Source organism: Manis javanica, chromosome 17 (genome assembly GCF_040802235.1).
Source record: "Manis javanica isolate MJ-LG chromosome 17, MJ_LKY, whole genome shotgun sequence".
Lineage (NCBI taxonomy): Eukaryota > Metazoa > Chordata > Mammalia > Pholidota > Manidae > Manis > Manis javanica.
This window is the reverse complement of record NC_133172.1, coordinates 63,532,814-63,548,984: the sequence shown is the minus strand read 5'-3', so window position 1 is coordinate 63,548,984 and position 16,171 is coordinate 63,532,814. Positions and strand designations below refer to the sequence as shown.

Genomic DNA, 16,171 nt, shown 5'->3' with positions numbered 1-16,171 from the left:
GGCCTGAGGCTAGGATCACCTCTGTGCAGAGACAGCGGAAGCACTTGGAAGGCACCTCTGTGGTGCCACAGAAACGCCTTTTACACAAGGCGTGTTAATGGAGGTTCACAGCAGTTTAGGGGCTGAGTGGCTAGCGATGAAAGAGAAGAGGCATCCACGCACCCAAGGGCTGGCAGGCATCAGTGGGTGAGGCCCTGGAGGTGGGGCACCATTAGGCGGGAAGGGCTCGGCTTTGGCGATGAGGGAGTAGTTGCCCTTGTCGTTGACGCCGGGGTGTATAAACCTGCAATTCATTCCCCAGGTGCAGTTCCCTGTGGAGACAGAAGTCAGGTCAGAATGGGTCTGTAAGGCAGAGCACGTGGTCAGCTTCCTGAGGCTTTGCCTGTGCGGCAGCCCAGGGACAGAACCAGAAGCAGCTGCCCTGAGGGCTGGTGGCAGGCCAGACAGTGTGCCGAGGGCACCCAGCTACCTCACCACCCACCACACGCATGAACCAGCGCCTGAGCAGGCCCCCAGGTCCCCATTGCACTCTCCACCCACGAAACCGGGTCAGCTGTGCAAGTGTACGGGCTCACTGCTCACACCTGAACCCCTGCTCTGCATACACTCAGGTTCCAAGGCAGGTGGCCTGGCAGGTCTTGAGCAGACCCTCGGCCAGGAGGCTTCCTGTGAGCAGCACTTCCTAAGGGCTCTGAAGTGGTTGGGGCCGAGTTTTAGGGGAGACAGGACCCCTGTTCCCGAGTCACTATGTGAATCGTTCCTTTCCTCATAGAAACAGAAAAGTCTGAGCACTTTCCAGGCAACCAGAGGCGTCTGCTCTGGGGTTTCCCTGCTCAGGGGGCATTGCAGCCTGGGAAGCTCACAGTTACTGGACACAATTGCTTTTCAGACTCAAAACCTCATTCATACTGAGACACAAATCCCTGGGCAGCATGCACGTCAGAAGTCTGCTGGTTGTCCAGGGCGCTCCACCAGCCCTGTGAGTCGGCATGTCTCCTATCCCAAGCCTGCCAAGTCACTGCAGCTTCTTTCTTTTTTTTTTTTTTTGAGAGGGCATCTCTCATATTTATTGATCAAATGGTTGTTCACAAAAATAAAATTCTGTATAGGGGACTCAATGCACAATCATTAATCAACCCCAAGCCTAATTCTCAACAGTCTCCAATCTTCTGAAGCATAACGAACAAGTTCTTACATGGTGAACAGTGCAAGGGCAGTCATATCACAGAAACTTTCAGTTTTGATCATGCATCATGAACTATAAACAATCAAGTCAGATATGATTATTTGTTTGATTTTTATACTTGATTTATATGTGAATCCCACATTTCTCCCTTATTATTATTATTATTATTATTTTTAAATAAAATGCTGAAGTGGTAAGTAGATGCAAGGTAAAGGTAGAAAACATAGTTTAGTGCTATAAGAGGGCAAATGTAGATGATCAGGTGTGTGCCTGTAGAATGTGTGTTAATCCAAGCTAGACAAGGGCAACAAAACATCCACGGATGCAGAAGTTTTCTCTCAAAACAGAGGGGTGAGGTTCTAAGCCTCACCTCTGTTGATCCCCAATTTCTCACCTGATGGCCCCCCTGCGACTGTGCCTGTCTTAGGTTGTTCCTCCCTTGAGGAATCTTACCCGTCTCTGGCTAACCAGTCATCTTCCGGGGCCATACAGGGAAATGTAAAGTTGGTAAGTGAGAGAGAAGCAATATTGTTTGAAGAGGTTAGCTTTTTACTTCTTTGCAGATTTATGCCCTGTGGCTTCTATGCCCAGCATTTGTCTTGAGGTATCTTTACCACTTGGAAGAATTATGATATTCAGTAATTTTCAATATGAGGCACCGCAGCTTATTTCTGTACTCAAAAAAATGTGTCAAAGAGAAAACACTCAGTCAACTATAACAAATTGGGTGTTTATACCTTATAAAAAAAAACAATTAAAAAGTCATCTTTTCCTATTACTCAGCAAGAGAACATCAAGATTATTTAAGGAAACTACCAATTTTTCAGTATAGAAGGCAAGAAATCCAAGTTTTTAATTTCATTAGTGAGCGGATCACTTAAAAAAAACCTTTTTGAAGAGGTAATACGTACATAGGTTCAGAAGTAAATACCGCATACAGTATCTAAGTAGTTCAAAGGGCATTTTTAATGGGTCAACTTACAGTTAAATTTGAAACCACTTTTGATATATACTCACTTCTAAACATGATACAGTTTTTGAATGTTTCTGTCAACAAAATGTGTTTTTCCTTATGTAATATAAAGAGAAATAATCATTTGCTGTTTAGGAAAAAGCAAAGTTTTACCTTTTAAACATTATGAATATTTAAACTTGTGTTAAAACCAAATAAATAATGTATTGATCTAAATTAAATATGAAGTGTGCTTAAAATTATTTCTCTAGGAATGCAAAAATGACAAATTAACTTTTAAAATTCCTAAAAGTGTTTGAGAGATCCCATACCAAAGGTTAGGATTATACTATAAGGGGTTCAAAACCACAGAGCCTCAGAGACGTTTAGAGAACAAAGACTATGCAGCCGTACATCTAAATAAAGAATTCCAGAACACTGAACGACACCCTGTGACTCCTATGAAACTCTTACCATATCCCACATGACTTATGTAATTGAAAAAGTACCAAAAGCTCTCATAGTAGAAATTTGCAAGTCAGAAAAGTTGACAATGTAAACTACAGCTTTTCTGTGATTTTTCAAGCCTAAATAAAATATGTATCTGGGTGGTAGGTACGTGCATATTTACTATTTCGTTTTTTTTGTTGTTGTTGTTACCTGAAAATATTCACAACAAAACCATTACCCATGAGCCCATTGACAAAAAAGACCTCTCCTTACACTGGCAGGTGAGGGGGCAAGGGGCAGGTGGGGAGACCGTAGGACAAGCAAGAGGCAGGAGCAGGGGTATGCCCCTCCAAGACCCCGGTGGGTGACAGAAGTGGTCCCTAGGGGCCCCTGCTCCTGGGTGTGCTGAGATCTTTGCTAAGCATGTCTTGACCTTTGACCACCAGAGAAAAGAAGATTCCAGAAAGAAGTACAGGTGATTTATATACACCTGGCAAGGATATATGTCCAGCAAATGTAGGCAAAGAGGGCAGAAAAGGAATAGTGTCAATCTCATTTGCCTTTTTAAAAGTGGATTTGTGTCTGTACAGAAAAAAAGCCTGGAAGGATATGCCCCAAGCTGTTGGGACTGTGGAAAGAGAAGGTCGTTCATCTTTTATTGTCTTCTCTGGTAGCATGTTACTTTCATAATTTAAGAAAACAATTCATTTTGAAAAAAAAGTTCTCCAGAAAATGGAAGCAAAAACAGGTCTTTTTGCTTTAAAATTGTATGCCCCCAAATGAAACTTCACAACCACAAAATGCACGTGGAGTGTGGTTTTGACTGGACGAAGAAACAGCTCGCCATTACGTCAGGAGTCTGCACAAGGATGTGGGCAGAGCCGGAGGGCAGAGGAAGGGCAGAACAGGTGTGTCGGGGCAGGACGGGGCATGTGTCCTCACCGGCACACACGGCTTCACAGGTCCGGATGATGTGTTAGGCCCTAACTGATGGCGGGCATGGCAGTTATTGTTTTACTCTTTTATTTTTCTTCATCCAAGTGTAAACCTTATTTTTTATCTGTGAAATATTTCATAATAAAACTAAAAAAGGTAACATACATAAAGTAGTGTACTTGGCAATGAACACCCCCAGAGCCTCCACCAGGGGCCGCTCCCAACTCGCTGGGGGCTGGGCAGTCAGCAGTCGATCCTGCCCATTCTGTTCTGCAAACTCCGCAGAGCGGAGCCTGGCTGCTTGTCACTGAACAACACATCTATCTACACAAGGAGCCTCAACGCTCAGCAGGAGCCAACCTCCATTCTTCCAGGACACACGGGAAACCTACGCAGATTCCTTGGCAGATATGGAGGGGAACACACACAGGCGACGCAGGAAGTGGAAGCCCCCAAGCCCAGCACCGCTGGCCATGACACCCTGGGCCAATCTGGGGGGCCTCTGTCCCATGGTCAGAGAGGAGGAAAGTGCCATGCCTGAGGGCGCACGGGGCGGTGTGGGAGGCCCAGGAACACTACCGAGCTCTGACTTGCGTGCTGCTGGCGCTGCTGCTTGCCAGCAGACTGTAGGTGACACCAGGTACAGGCCGCATAGCCGCAGCGCTGCACATGTCCTACTGGGGCAGCTGAAAATTAGTAGTGTCCATTTTCCATACAAAGTACTTGCTTCACACTAGAATTTTAAACAAAGACTTAAAAGACTAGAACTTCAAACAGTATATTCCATGGTCCCATTTCCTATTTTGTTTGAGTAGATCAGAATAGGTAATAAACACAGGGATTGTCAAAACAAAGTTTAAGGTGCTTCGTGGTTTTAAAAAATGCTTCATGAAAAGAAGGCAGAATGTAAAAAAAGCTAGTAATTAAGTATTAAGGACAGACCCGAGATGGGCACATGTCCACCCTGCAGGCAAGCCCAGGAGCCGCAGTGCCCCCATGAAGGAGCACAGCCTCACGGACGCTCTGCAGCCAGCCAGCCGCGGTCCTGTGGGCTCTATCGCGGGGCCTCAACTTCTTTAAGGAGTACACTCACCATGGTGGTTAAAAGAATGAAATAATTTCTGGGCTGCTTTTAAATAATGTGGACTTGAAACCAGGGATTCTCTGACTTTTTGGCCTCAGGACCTCACAGAGCCTTTGTACAGGCTGGACCTATGGTATTTACTATAGAAACCAAAACTGAGAAGACTTAAACACACACTATAACATGGAATTTAGGTTAAAAATATGTTAACAGATGTTTTATGAAAAGTAACTGCACTTTATAATTACTTAAGTGATGTGAGTGGCACTATTTCCCCTTTTGCAAATCTCTTTAACGCTCACACTGGAATCGAATTCAGCTGGGTTCCCACGTCTGCTTCTGAGTTCCATTTGCTGTGACAGACTATCTGGGTTGAAGGAGGTGACGAACACCTAGTCTCCCACAAAGATGCGGCTGGACAGGAGAGGGCTTGCTGTACCGCCTTTTCAGACTCTCAAACACTCTCCAACACAGAGCTCAACAAGTGAAGGCTTCTTAAAAGCCACAGTGGGGGACCTGCAGCCCTATCACTGAGTTGCCAACTCTGTCCGCTGGCCTGACATCTGCCTTGAACCATGAGCGCACCTTTTACCTAGGACAATTCTGTGACACCTCACAACAGCCATCTGGAAAAGTCATGAAACACTGCAAAGCCATCAAGCTCATGGAGATCCAGGCTCTCCAAAATTCTAATTTTCATTTGAAAGCTTGACTTTTATCATTAGCAGCAGACAGTTCTCCTTCAAGTGGCAGGCCCACCTGACTCTGCACGGCCCTTCCTGCGGGTGCATGCGGTGCTCATGGGAGAGCAGCTGCCCCCGGCTCGCAGCACCCCTAGCAGCTCTGCGCGCACCAGTGCGGCTTCACACACACTTCTGACCCCCCACGCTGGGCAGCAAGGCGACGTGTCTGGGCGGCTACTGGGGAGCGCTCTGAAGCTGGACTGGGGTGATGTTGCATGACTTGGTGAATCAAGTAGAAGTTACTGAACTGTACACTTAAAAGGGGAATTCATGGCAGTTAAGATAAGCCTCAATAAAGTTTTTTAAAAAAAGACTTTTACTTGGGTGTAAAGTTTAATCATAGTTCTCCCTGCTCCATCACAGACAGCATTTGGCAAAGCCAGCATTACCTCCCAATGAGCGCACAGCCGCTGACGCCTGGCCGCTATGTGACTGCAGCCGTGGCATTATTACGAGGACAATTTTGGCTTCCGGGGTCCCCTAAAAGAGTCTCAAGGATTCCGAGGGGGTCCAAAGACCACATATTGGGACCTACTGCTTTAACCACAAGAGAACGCAGGAATTTAAAAATGGCAACAGAGGTTTCTCCAGAGAAGACATGGAAAAGGCTGAAAGACACCTGGAAAGGTGCTCCACAGCACTAGTCCTCAGGCAAATGCAGATCGGAGCCACAGGCTGTCACCTCACACCCCTTAGGACGCTTACTATCAAGAGATCAGAAGATAACAAGTGCTGACAAGGAGACCTTGGGACCCTTGTGCATGTGGAATGGCACAGGGGCTGTGAAGAACAGTACAGCGGTTTCTCGACACATTAAAAACAGAACTACCATGTGATCCAGCAACCCCCCACGTATCCACTGGGAAGATCTGAAAGCAGGGTCTTGAAGAGATATTTGCACACCTATGTTCACAGCAGTGCTATTTACAACAGCTCAACAGTGAGAGCACCCCAAGTGTCCACTGTTTAACAAACGGACAAATAAAATGTGGTGGATATACAGGGGATGTTAGCCTCAAAAGGAAAGAACACGCTACAACATGGATGAACCTTGAGAACACTGTGCTAAATGGCAAAAAAAGTACTCTTTGACTCCATTTATATGAGGTCCCTAGAGCTGTCAAATTCACAAAGTAATGGTGAGCACCACGGGCTGAGGGAGGGGGACGGAGTGCCCAACGGGGACAGAGCTTCAGTTTTGTACCACGGAAAGAGTTCTAGAGATGGACAGTGGAGATGCCTGTGACACACACATACTCAATGCCACTCACTGAATCGTACGCTTAAAAATGGTTAAGATGGTAGACTTTATGCTGTGTTTCTTCTGCGAGAAAGAGACAGCAGGCGAGCAGGAAGGAGCAGAGACAAGGAGGCCTGGCCCTCAGACTGGGCCAGGTGCTGCCCAAAGGAGGCCATGTTTAAAGAGAACACTATTGATGCCTTTTGGATAGAGCCTCATGTCTTGGTGATTCAAGGTAAGTACATGGGGAGTAAAAACAGACCACAAAGTATTGGTACTTTAAAATGTTTCAATTGTCCTTGTATTTCTAAGGACATTTTTTTGTCAATGGTCACAAATCTGTGTGTCCTTTTGGGCAATTAAATGAATTTGAAGAACACAACTTGTGATAGAAATACAGCTAACAAACTTTATAAGAAAGAATTTTTACATTAAGATATAATTCACACATAATAAAATACTCCATTAAAAGAGTACAATTCAGAGGGTGTTAGCATATTGGCAAATCTATATAAGGACTACTATCTAATCCCAGACATCCCCTCACGCCAGAAGGAGACTGTACTCCTCAGCCGTGACCCCAACTCCCGTCCCCTGATGACCGACCCCGACCGTGGCTCTGCCTGCTGTGCGCGGCTCAGAGGCGGGCCTGTCCAGCAGAGGCCTTCAGTGTCGGCTCTCTGCACTTGAAGTGACATCTTTGAGGTTCATCCATGCTGTGGTATAAGTATTTCCTCCTTTTTGTGTCAGAATAATATTGCATCATGTGGACAGACCACCCTGGTTTTTCCATCATGAGCTGACGGACATGGGGTTGTATTCCCTTGTCGGCTATTGTACATAATGCCACTATATGAGCGTTCACATGCACATTTTTGTATGGACGCAAATTTTCATTTCTTAACTAACATTCATAAACTTTTTCATAACTGATAAAAAGCCAGAATACGTGTTCTAGAACTACAGAAGGATCAACCATTTCCCTCTGTACTATACTGCATATTACTCTGTGGAGTAGGCAAGATGGTAAATCTGTGAACAGAGTACAGGGGAAAGCAATTATGTACCTTTAAAAAATACTCCTAAAACAAGTTACTGATCACGCCCAAGATGAAAGGAAGGCCGTCTGCCGCTGGCTTCAGATTTCTCTTCTGCTGGGAGCCTCACCCCCCAGCCTCACTCCCTCAAACCCACTGAGCACGTAAGTTCTGGAGGCACGTGCCTCCTGCCACCAGGGAGACATCCCCAGAGACAGTGCCCTGTCCCTGTCCAGCAGGCGCCCCCTGTGGTGCAGTTCCAGCAACCACTTCACTTGAGTGCGTCTGTGGCGAAACCCCGGGACTACCGCAACAGTGTGACCCTGAGCACCTGGACCCCAGCCTCCGTGGTGCAAACCCTGGACACTGTGGCCTCCACATGGGAACTTCTGGCTGGTCCTGACCCACCCACCAAGCTTCTGAACCCCACTGTGATGAACAGATACATCTATGTATATGGGTACATATCTGCCCCCATCACTTTAATCGAGCAAGTCCAAAGATGGATTGACATCATTTATTCCCACATCATGGAAAAAAGGTCTGTTGTTTATATTTACATTTTCTGAAACACTGACACTTCAAATACCAAAGCCCTGGAAGACTTTCTAAAATGTGTTGCACACCTCTCTGCCTTTTAGAGCAGCCATGCTGGTCACATCTAAAGACTGTGCTGGCGGCTTGCCTGTGGGCACAGTGGAGTCCATCACATGCATGTGTAAACTGACACTTGGCGGGAACAACAAGCAGGTGAACAGTGCGGGCGGGCGCTGGCCTTGGTGCTGGTGAGCCGGCCCGTCAGCTCCGGCGCCCCTCCTCGTGGGGTCACCTTGGGACTAGGGGTGGGGCTCCACCGCACCGCACCCTCCTAGCTCAGAAGACCCTGGGCACTGGGGCTCCTGGCCAGGCTCTGCTCCGCCCCCCACCCCTCCCCACACCCTCCGGCTTCACAGCGCCTTCTGGATCCAAAACAAAGAAGTCTGGCCTCTGGAGTGGGTGCCTCTGAGATACTAGGGTGAGTGCTGTGCACTTTGCACCTTTAACCCGGCCTCTGAGTGGCACGGGGTTTGGCACTGGTGCAAGGGGAGCGGGGAGCAGTGTCACAATGCCTGGAAAAGCAGCACAGGGAGCTCTTGTGAGCTTCAGTGCACGGGCTGGGCCAGTGGCGGCTGCTCGGTGCCAGAGGGGGCCAAGGACAGAGAGTCTTCCTGCCTGTCTGAGGGACTCACTAGGCACGGCAAGGGTACCACAAACTACTGCTGTGCCCAGGAGCCCCACAGCCGGGGCCTCGCGTCCACCTCCAAGCCTCCTGACTCCAGCCCAGACTGTCCGACAAGCCCTTCACGCCGGCCTGCTCCAGCTACTTCTCAAGAGGGAGGGGCCTGCTGCTTTCACAGGCCTTCCTGCTGCAACTGGGAAATTCACTTCAAACGAGGGATGTATTTCTGACATGTCGAGCAGAGAAGCATTGATTTTCCTTACAGAGGCACCTGGCGTCTTTGGCCTTGGAAGAGGGCCTCTCGGGAGGATGATGGCTGCCATCTACATTAGAGTCACAGGTCTGCTCTAAGCGGGTGGGCCTGGAGCCGCCAGTGTGAAAATGACCAGGCATCTGCTCTGGGCTGGTCACTAACACAACAATAGCACAATCGCAGGATCTGCTGTTCAGCAGCAATACCACTGCCACCTGTCATTCTGGTCCCAAGGGCAGCCTGGCCCTCGACGAGGTGGCCGCAGAGCCAGCACAGCCCCAGGGGATGCCGAGGCCACGCAGAGCCCCTCTCTCAGACAATTACCTTTCATGAAGAATCGGCAGGTGGGACGAGGCCTCACCTTCCTGTCACTGGGGTCCTTTACTTCGCCCTCTTCCAGATCGTCATCCTGAAACAGAGGACAACGTGACGTGAAGGGGGAGTCATCTTAAGAAGGAAGAGATGGGAGGGGCATGTGCCAATGGGCACAGCTTTCATCCAACTAGACAGGGTATTTGCAAACTCAGACCCCTCGGGGAACGTGACAGAGGCGCCTCACAGCTCACTAGACGAGGCACCACAAGGAAGGACACAGGCAGGAAAGCTGAGCGCACAGCACCCACACAGAGCAGCCCTTCGTTCTCTCTCTCCACCAGCAACTTTGGGCAGGACACGGCCACACTTCAGGTTTTAAGTATTTTGTACGTTTAAACAAAATTTATAAAACAGGTATTTTATGTCCTTAAACTCGAACTTTCCCTTACTTAAAAGTCTGGTGGGTGAGGAGGAGGGAAGTCAGGTGACTGAGGTCAGGGGGTGGACCCACATCTCAGCTCAGATCTGGGCCCTTCCTTCTCATTCTTGGCCCAGATTCCTGACCTTGACTGTCAAGCTTTGGAACCAAAGCCCGGGTGATTCTCGCCCCAGGGACCCCAAAAAGCAGCCCTACCTGGACCACGGCTCTGTGCCCTCCCTGGCCACCCCGCCCCAGGACCTCAGCCACCCCTGACAGGCACAGGCTCCAGCCCCCACCCCTCAGCTGAAACCCCCTCAGTCCTCTGCCTGGGATCATCCCCAGCCCAAACACATATCCAGCTGCCCTGCTGACATCTCTGTCAGCACATCCGGGATGGACCTCACTGTCCTCGGTCCCAGACTGTTCCGGAGTGCCCCATGACAATCCACCCGAGGGCTCACGCAGGGCAAAGGTCTGGGACCCACCCGGACCCCTAGCTCCCCACCTCCTGCAGAACCACCGCTGGCCAAACTACTGCCTGGTCCCACCTGGCGAGGGGAACCACTTCTTGACTGGCCCCACCCCTGTGCCTTCCCACGGTGCACAGTGGCCTGTTCAAATCCCAGGCTGACCGCTTCTACCCTCGCTGGTCACTTATCTCATTTCCAGGTCTCAGATGGAGTCCCTTCCTTAAGTCTCCCCATCTGCCTTCACAATGGAGCCCTAGTGCCCCCTACTGCACAGTCACCCCAACTCAGCAGGGGCTCCACGGGCAGGGCCGTCTGCTTGCATGTGCCCCTGGTTCAGGCAGAGTAAGGCTCCCAGGAGATGGTCAGTACGGATTCGTCACATGAAGAAACCCTGAAGCCAAACTGTGGACTTAGGATGACTTATTTTTAAAGCTTAAGTATTTCTATAACTTCTGCCTTGAAAATATAGTTTATATTCCTCTCAGAGCCACCAGAGTACCTGGTTTAGAGAAAGCGTGCTTAGTCTCTAAAGGCACGACACCAGGTGCCTGGCCCACAGCCTGTGCCTTCCTTCACCGCCACTCGCATGGGGATCACCGTGCTCAATACACCTTTGCATCGTGCTTTACGGGAGCCCAAACCTGAGCCAAGAGCACATTCTTCGTTCTCATTAGAAAAACGAAACTCTTTTGAAAGGTTAGAACTCACTGAAATCTCCCCGTTTCACTTGGAAACTCATGCGTGAGAGCTTAAATGATGGGCTCAGAAGTCAGGGTTCATGGTAAGGGCACCAGATCAGGTTTAAAGAGGTGTGTTTCTCATGTGGGCGAGGTTGTGGAGAAAGGGGAACCCTCCTACACTGCTGGTGGGAATGTAAACTAGTTCAACCACTGTGGAAAGCAGTATGTAGGTTCCTCAAAATGCTCAAAATAGAAATACCATTTGACCCAGGAACTCCACTCCTAGGAATTTACCCTAAGAATGCAGCACTCCAGTTTGAAAAAGACAGATGCACCCCTATGTTTATCGCAGCACTGTTTACAAGAGCCAAGAAATGGAAGCAACCTAAGTGTCCATCAGTAGATGAATGGATAAAGAAGATGTGGTACATATACACAATGGAATATTATTCAGCCATAAGAAGAAAACAGATCCTACTATTTGCAACAACAGGGATGGAGCTAGAGGGTATTATTCCGAGTGAAATAAGCCAGGCAGAGAAAGACAAATACCAAAAAATTTATAAGAACAAAGGAAAAACTGAAGGAACAAAACAGCAGCAAAATCACAGAACCTAAGAATGAACTAACAGTTACCAAAGGGAAAGGGACTGAGGAGGATGGGTGGGAAGGGAGGGATAAGGGCAGGGAAAAAGAAAGGGGGCCTTACGATTAGCATGCGTAATGTGGGGGGGCATGGGGAGGGCTGTGCAACACAGAGAAGACTAGTAGTGATTGACTGTAATGGGGTGTGGGGGGGGACTTGGTGAAGGGGGGAGCCTAGTAAACATGTTCTTCATGTAATTATAGATTAATGATACATACACACATACATAAATTAAATAAATAAAAAATGAATGAATGAATGAGTGAATGAGTGAGTGAATAAATAATAAATGAATGAATGAATAAATAAATAAATAAATAAATATTCTACAAAGGTGTCACTTTTGATATTACCTGAATGGAAAGGAGAATTGCCTGCCTATCCCGAAATCGGGAGGCTGCCCTATACATGGGAGTACAGTGCAGCTCCTAACAGGGACCCGTGACCAGGTGAGGACCCGGTGGTGCCACATGTGAAATCATAGGTCAGCCACAGGACAGAAGGCAGCGCCTGCATGCTGACCGCTGCCATGTGCCCCACACCTGCTGTGTCAAGATGGCACCACACACACTGCTCTGCTGGGCTAACGGTCTCTCCTTTAGAAGGCAAGCAAAGGCAATCAGTGAATCAGCAATGTGTTATCCTGAATTTTCAACTCACCATTTAACACTGTGGCTTTTAAAGTGATGGATGAGAAAAAAAACGAGCTCTCAATGCTCACGGTTTCATGCACACCCCACTCGAGAATGGGCCCTCCACCACAGCCACAGCGCTCAGCAGCCAGAGGGCCGTCACGCCCAGCGTGACGTAAAGGATTCTGCCAGGCTGCCTGTCCACATGGCCTGAAGCGCAAGCAGAGGACAAGGAGAGGCCCTGGGCCAGCCAGAAGCCAACTGGTCAATCGACAAATAGGACAGTACCAGCAAGCTGCCTACCAGCACGGCCCAGGCTCTAGGATGGCACAAGCATCTGAGTCAGGGGAGTGTGCAAGGCCCTGTACCCTTTATCTAAGGAAAAATCACAGCCCGTCGGCACGCCTCTATCAGTGCTTCCTCAGTTAAGTACACAAAGGGCACCCTCCATGTCCTTGCCTTTATGAAATACACGTGATGGGGGAAGGCCCGGGCTCACTTCCTGGCGGCGTGTCCGTGCACACTGCTTCCTCTCTGCGCCCTGGTCTCCTCTAGCAGGACAGGCTACTGCGAGGCTGCTGCAGATTCTGCGCTCAGAGCACCTGCCACCACACACAGGACCTCGCATAAGATACGAGCAGTGAGCATTCAGAAGTGGCACCACGTCAACACAAACACCTTGGAGGCAACGTGGGAACTGTGATCACCTCTGGGCGCCAGCAATGCTCCAGTTTTGGAGAAGTGATGGCGTGGGGTCTGAGAGCACAGTGGTCCTCCTGGGAGGAGGCACGTGACCAGCCCCACGCACGGGCAGGCACGGGACCACCACCAGCTTTGCTTCAGCTCAGGCCAGGTCTGCTCTGCCATGAGTGAAGAAGTCCCCTATCCTCAGAGGCCCTGGACTCTGCAGCCTGTGCCCACTCGCCTACGCTGTGCCGACTAACTGGGTGGGGGATGTCAGAGGCGGTCCTGCTGGTGGTCAATCCTGCAAGGCTCTCACTGCAAAAGTGGTGCAGGCAGCTGCCTCCTAGGGCCCAGTGAGGGGCCAGTGCCATTCAGCACCTGAGTGACACAGAGGCTGGTGGACACGGCAGCTGCGCCACCTGAAAAGGAGCGGGGTCCCGCAGAGGAGAACCAGCCCCGAGGACAGAGGAGGAAGACGCCTGTAGGAGGTGCTCTGTATCCAGACAAAAGGAACAGGTGGATGTGAGCAGGAGAAGATGTGAAATAGCACTGAAAGAAGAGGCTTCCCAGTGTTCCCGCCTGTGGGTGGCTGAGCACTACCCCTCCTGACCCAGGAGTTGTGCGGTGGTCCACTCAGGATGGACCGCTGTCCCGTCTAAGGCCACCTTAGCAGAGAGTCTGTAATGGAAGGAGGAGGGGAGCATAGCAGGCCTCCTACCCTTTTCCAAAGGGAGAGCATCTCCGTGGCCCAGGTTCTGTTACCCAGGCGACACGAGCAAAGCAGAGGACAGACAGATCAGACACAAGGGGGCTTGAGCCTGTGGAGGCAAATGAGAGGACCAGGACACCCACCTAGGGCTTGTCAGGCCCCACAGGAAGGAACCGTGCTGGCGAGAGGCTGCCAGGAGCCCTCAGTCTGCACCCCACCAGTGGCTGAGGCGCTATAAATAGCGGGCCCAGCCCGTGCGCAAACCCGTCCCACACACAGCAGGGACACGGCACCTTCAGAAGGGCATTTGTATCTGCAGGACCTCTTGGAAGCACACCAAACATAAAGGTAATTCAAGGCCTAAGTCACAAACCATGTGGTTCAGACAAAATAATTGTAAGGGTTACTGTACAGATTGATGTCACTATTAAGGACACTACCAAGAGAGCATAGCTGGGGAGGAAGGGGGTGACTCTCCTCAAACCAGCTGGTGTGTCCCAGTGACCCAAAATCCGAGAAGGAAGAAGGGCGGGAGGTAAGCACTCTCGAGTGAAAAGGAGGATAGATATCGACAGCTTTCAGACTCTCCCACCCGGCTGTCCCCAGCAACTCAGGGCCAGGACACGGAGGGGGGAAGAGACAGGCAGGGGTGGGCAGGAGGGGCCCTCGCAGCTGGGAGGCCGCGCTGGGCACTGAACGGTGTAGGGCCTCGTGGAACGCACAGCTCTTCCTCATGGAAACATCCAGGCGGCTCACCCGATACCGGAGCCAGGCTTGGAAGCAACGAGGAAAAGCTCTCTGGGAAGTGACTTCCCACTAGGACCAGAGGCTCCCGCACAGGGCTTGGGGCTTACTGGGGGCGCTGGGCCTAAGGCCTGCTGGAAGCAGTCCGCTCACAAACCCCACTGCACACCGCTGGCTCCCACCTCCCAGCAACGGGAACCGGAAAGGGGATCCGGAGGAGGAGCGCCAACAGGGCCCCCGGGGAGGAAGGCTACGGGAGAGTGTGTGGGCACGCAGCAGGGGTGCGGCGGGGCACAGACAGGACCCACAAGGGAGGAGCGAGCTGGCAGCAGCTGCTCACCTGCCAGCTGACGCGCGACCACAGCAGGCACTCCTGAGGTGCCCGGGCCTGGCACTGGCCACCCACACCCAGTGCCTGCGCTGCCTCCTCTATGCAGATGGCTCTGCAGTGCCCGCTGCCACCCCACATCTCAGTGTCACTCAATTTCAATGTGCCCCAAAGCAAGGCTGGGGGTGGGGGTGGTCATCTGTGTGCTCAGAAGGCAGTTTCTGGCTGCCCCAAACAGATCAGGTCCTGCGGAGACAGGGGAGCCAGCCAAGTAGGGCCTGGACTTTGGAACTTGTGTCCCTGACGGGTGGTGTAGGGGGAGGCAACAGGGAGACACGCTACTGACCAGGCTGAGAGGGAGGAAGTACAACAAAGGTAGGAAGCCAGGTATGACGGAGGCAGTGGCAGAGGCGGAGCCCGCGCAAAGGAGACGGCACTGAAGCCGACAGTCAGGGTGCAGAGGACCGCCCAGAACCCCTAGCCTGCGGCAGGACGGCTCTCCAGCAGCACTTACAGGCCAGAGGCACTCAGATGACCGGTGCACCCCCGGAAGGGTCCACGTCGCCACTCACAGAGCCTGCCCTCCAAGCGGAGGTCTGCTTGGCCCAGAGGCAGGGCTGGGCTGTGTCCTGCCCTGCTGGCACCCTGCAGGGCCGCCCCAGCTGTGTCCCAGAGCACAGGCCTGCAGGGATGACTCGATAGGGGGCTCCGTCAGGGGGGTGGCCCCCACCCCACAGCCGAAGCTCCGGTCTCCTCAGCAGCTCGCTGGTTCCAACTGGGCTGCGGCCCCCAGGAGAGGGCAAGACAGGCCGAACCAAGCAGGCAGCCGGGAGATGGAGCGGCAGGAAAGCGTGCTGGGCTTTTACTTCACATGCTGTTTCCAGGGGAACCAGCAGATCTCCAGACAACAAGCGCTTCCCAGGGCCACATCAGTTCAACTCACCAATCCAAATGGGAAAAGCCCCCTGGTGTGATGAGGCCCAGGCCCTCTATGGCCTGTAGGGAGACAGAAGACCCCCTAGGACCATGGAAAGGGTGGAGAGTAGATGGATTTCTCCCAAGACTTACTGACCCAAGAGAGTTTGCAACTGGCCCTCCTTCAGCAGGAAACAGACTGCCCAGAACCCCCGGGTTGCAGGACCCTGCTGGTCAGGAGCCCCTGGTGTTCCCTGGTGGCAGGACTTGGACCTGGCATTTCTCTGGAACACTGGAAAACCAAACTCATGGGCAATTCAAAAGCAATGACTTCATCTTCTGCCTAAATTTCATCCAAACTGATTAACTTGAGTCTCGTGGCACCTCTTTTCCCTTTGCCAACCCTGTGGCAGAGGTGAGTTTTTCCAAAGTGAAAGGGAAGCATAGTTGGCCAAACCTAAGGACTTTTGTGTGATAATGTCCTGACAACATCCTTTTAAATAAGGTCATATTAAGCAAAGTTTATT

General features: G+C 50.9%; 1 protein-coding gene across 2 annotated transcripts in view; it reads right to left on the bottom strand.

Moving 5' to 3' along the window:
- Nucleotides 1-16,171, bottom strand: part of ZC3H18 (zinc finger CCCH-type containing 18) — a 54,542-nt gene that overhangs the window by 30,338 nt on the left and 8,033 nt on the right. For both annotated transcript variants that reach the window (XM_036993822.2, XM_036993823.2), the window contains exons 3-4: nt 9,425-9,509; nt 163-311 (exon numbers count right to left, since the gene is read on the bottom strand). In XM_036993822.2, coding sequence (XP_036849717.2) covers nt 163-311; nt 9,425-9,509 — 234 coding nt within the window. The remainder of the gene's footprint in view (nt 1-162; nt 312-9,424; nt 9,510-16,171) is intronic.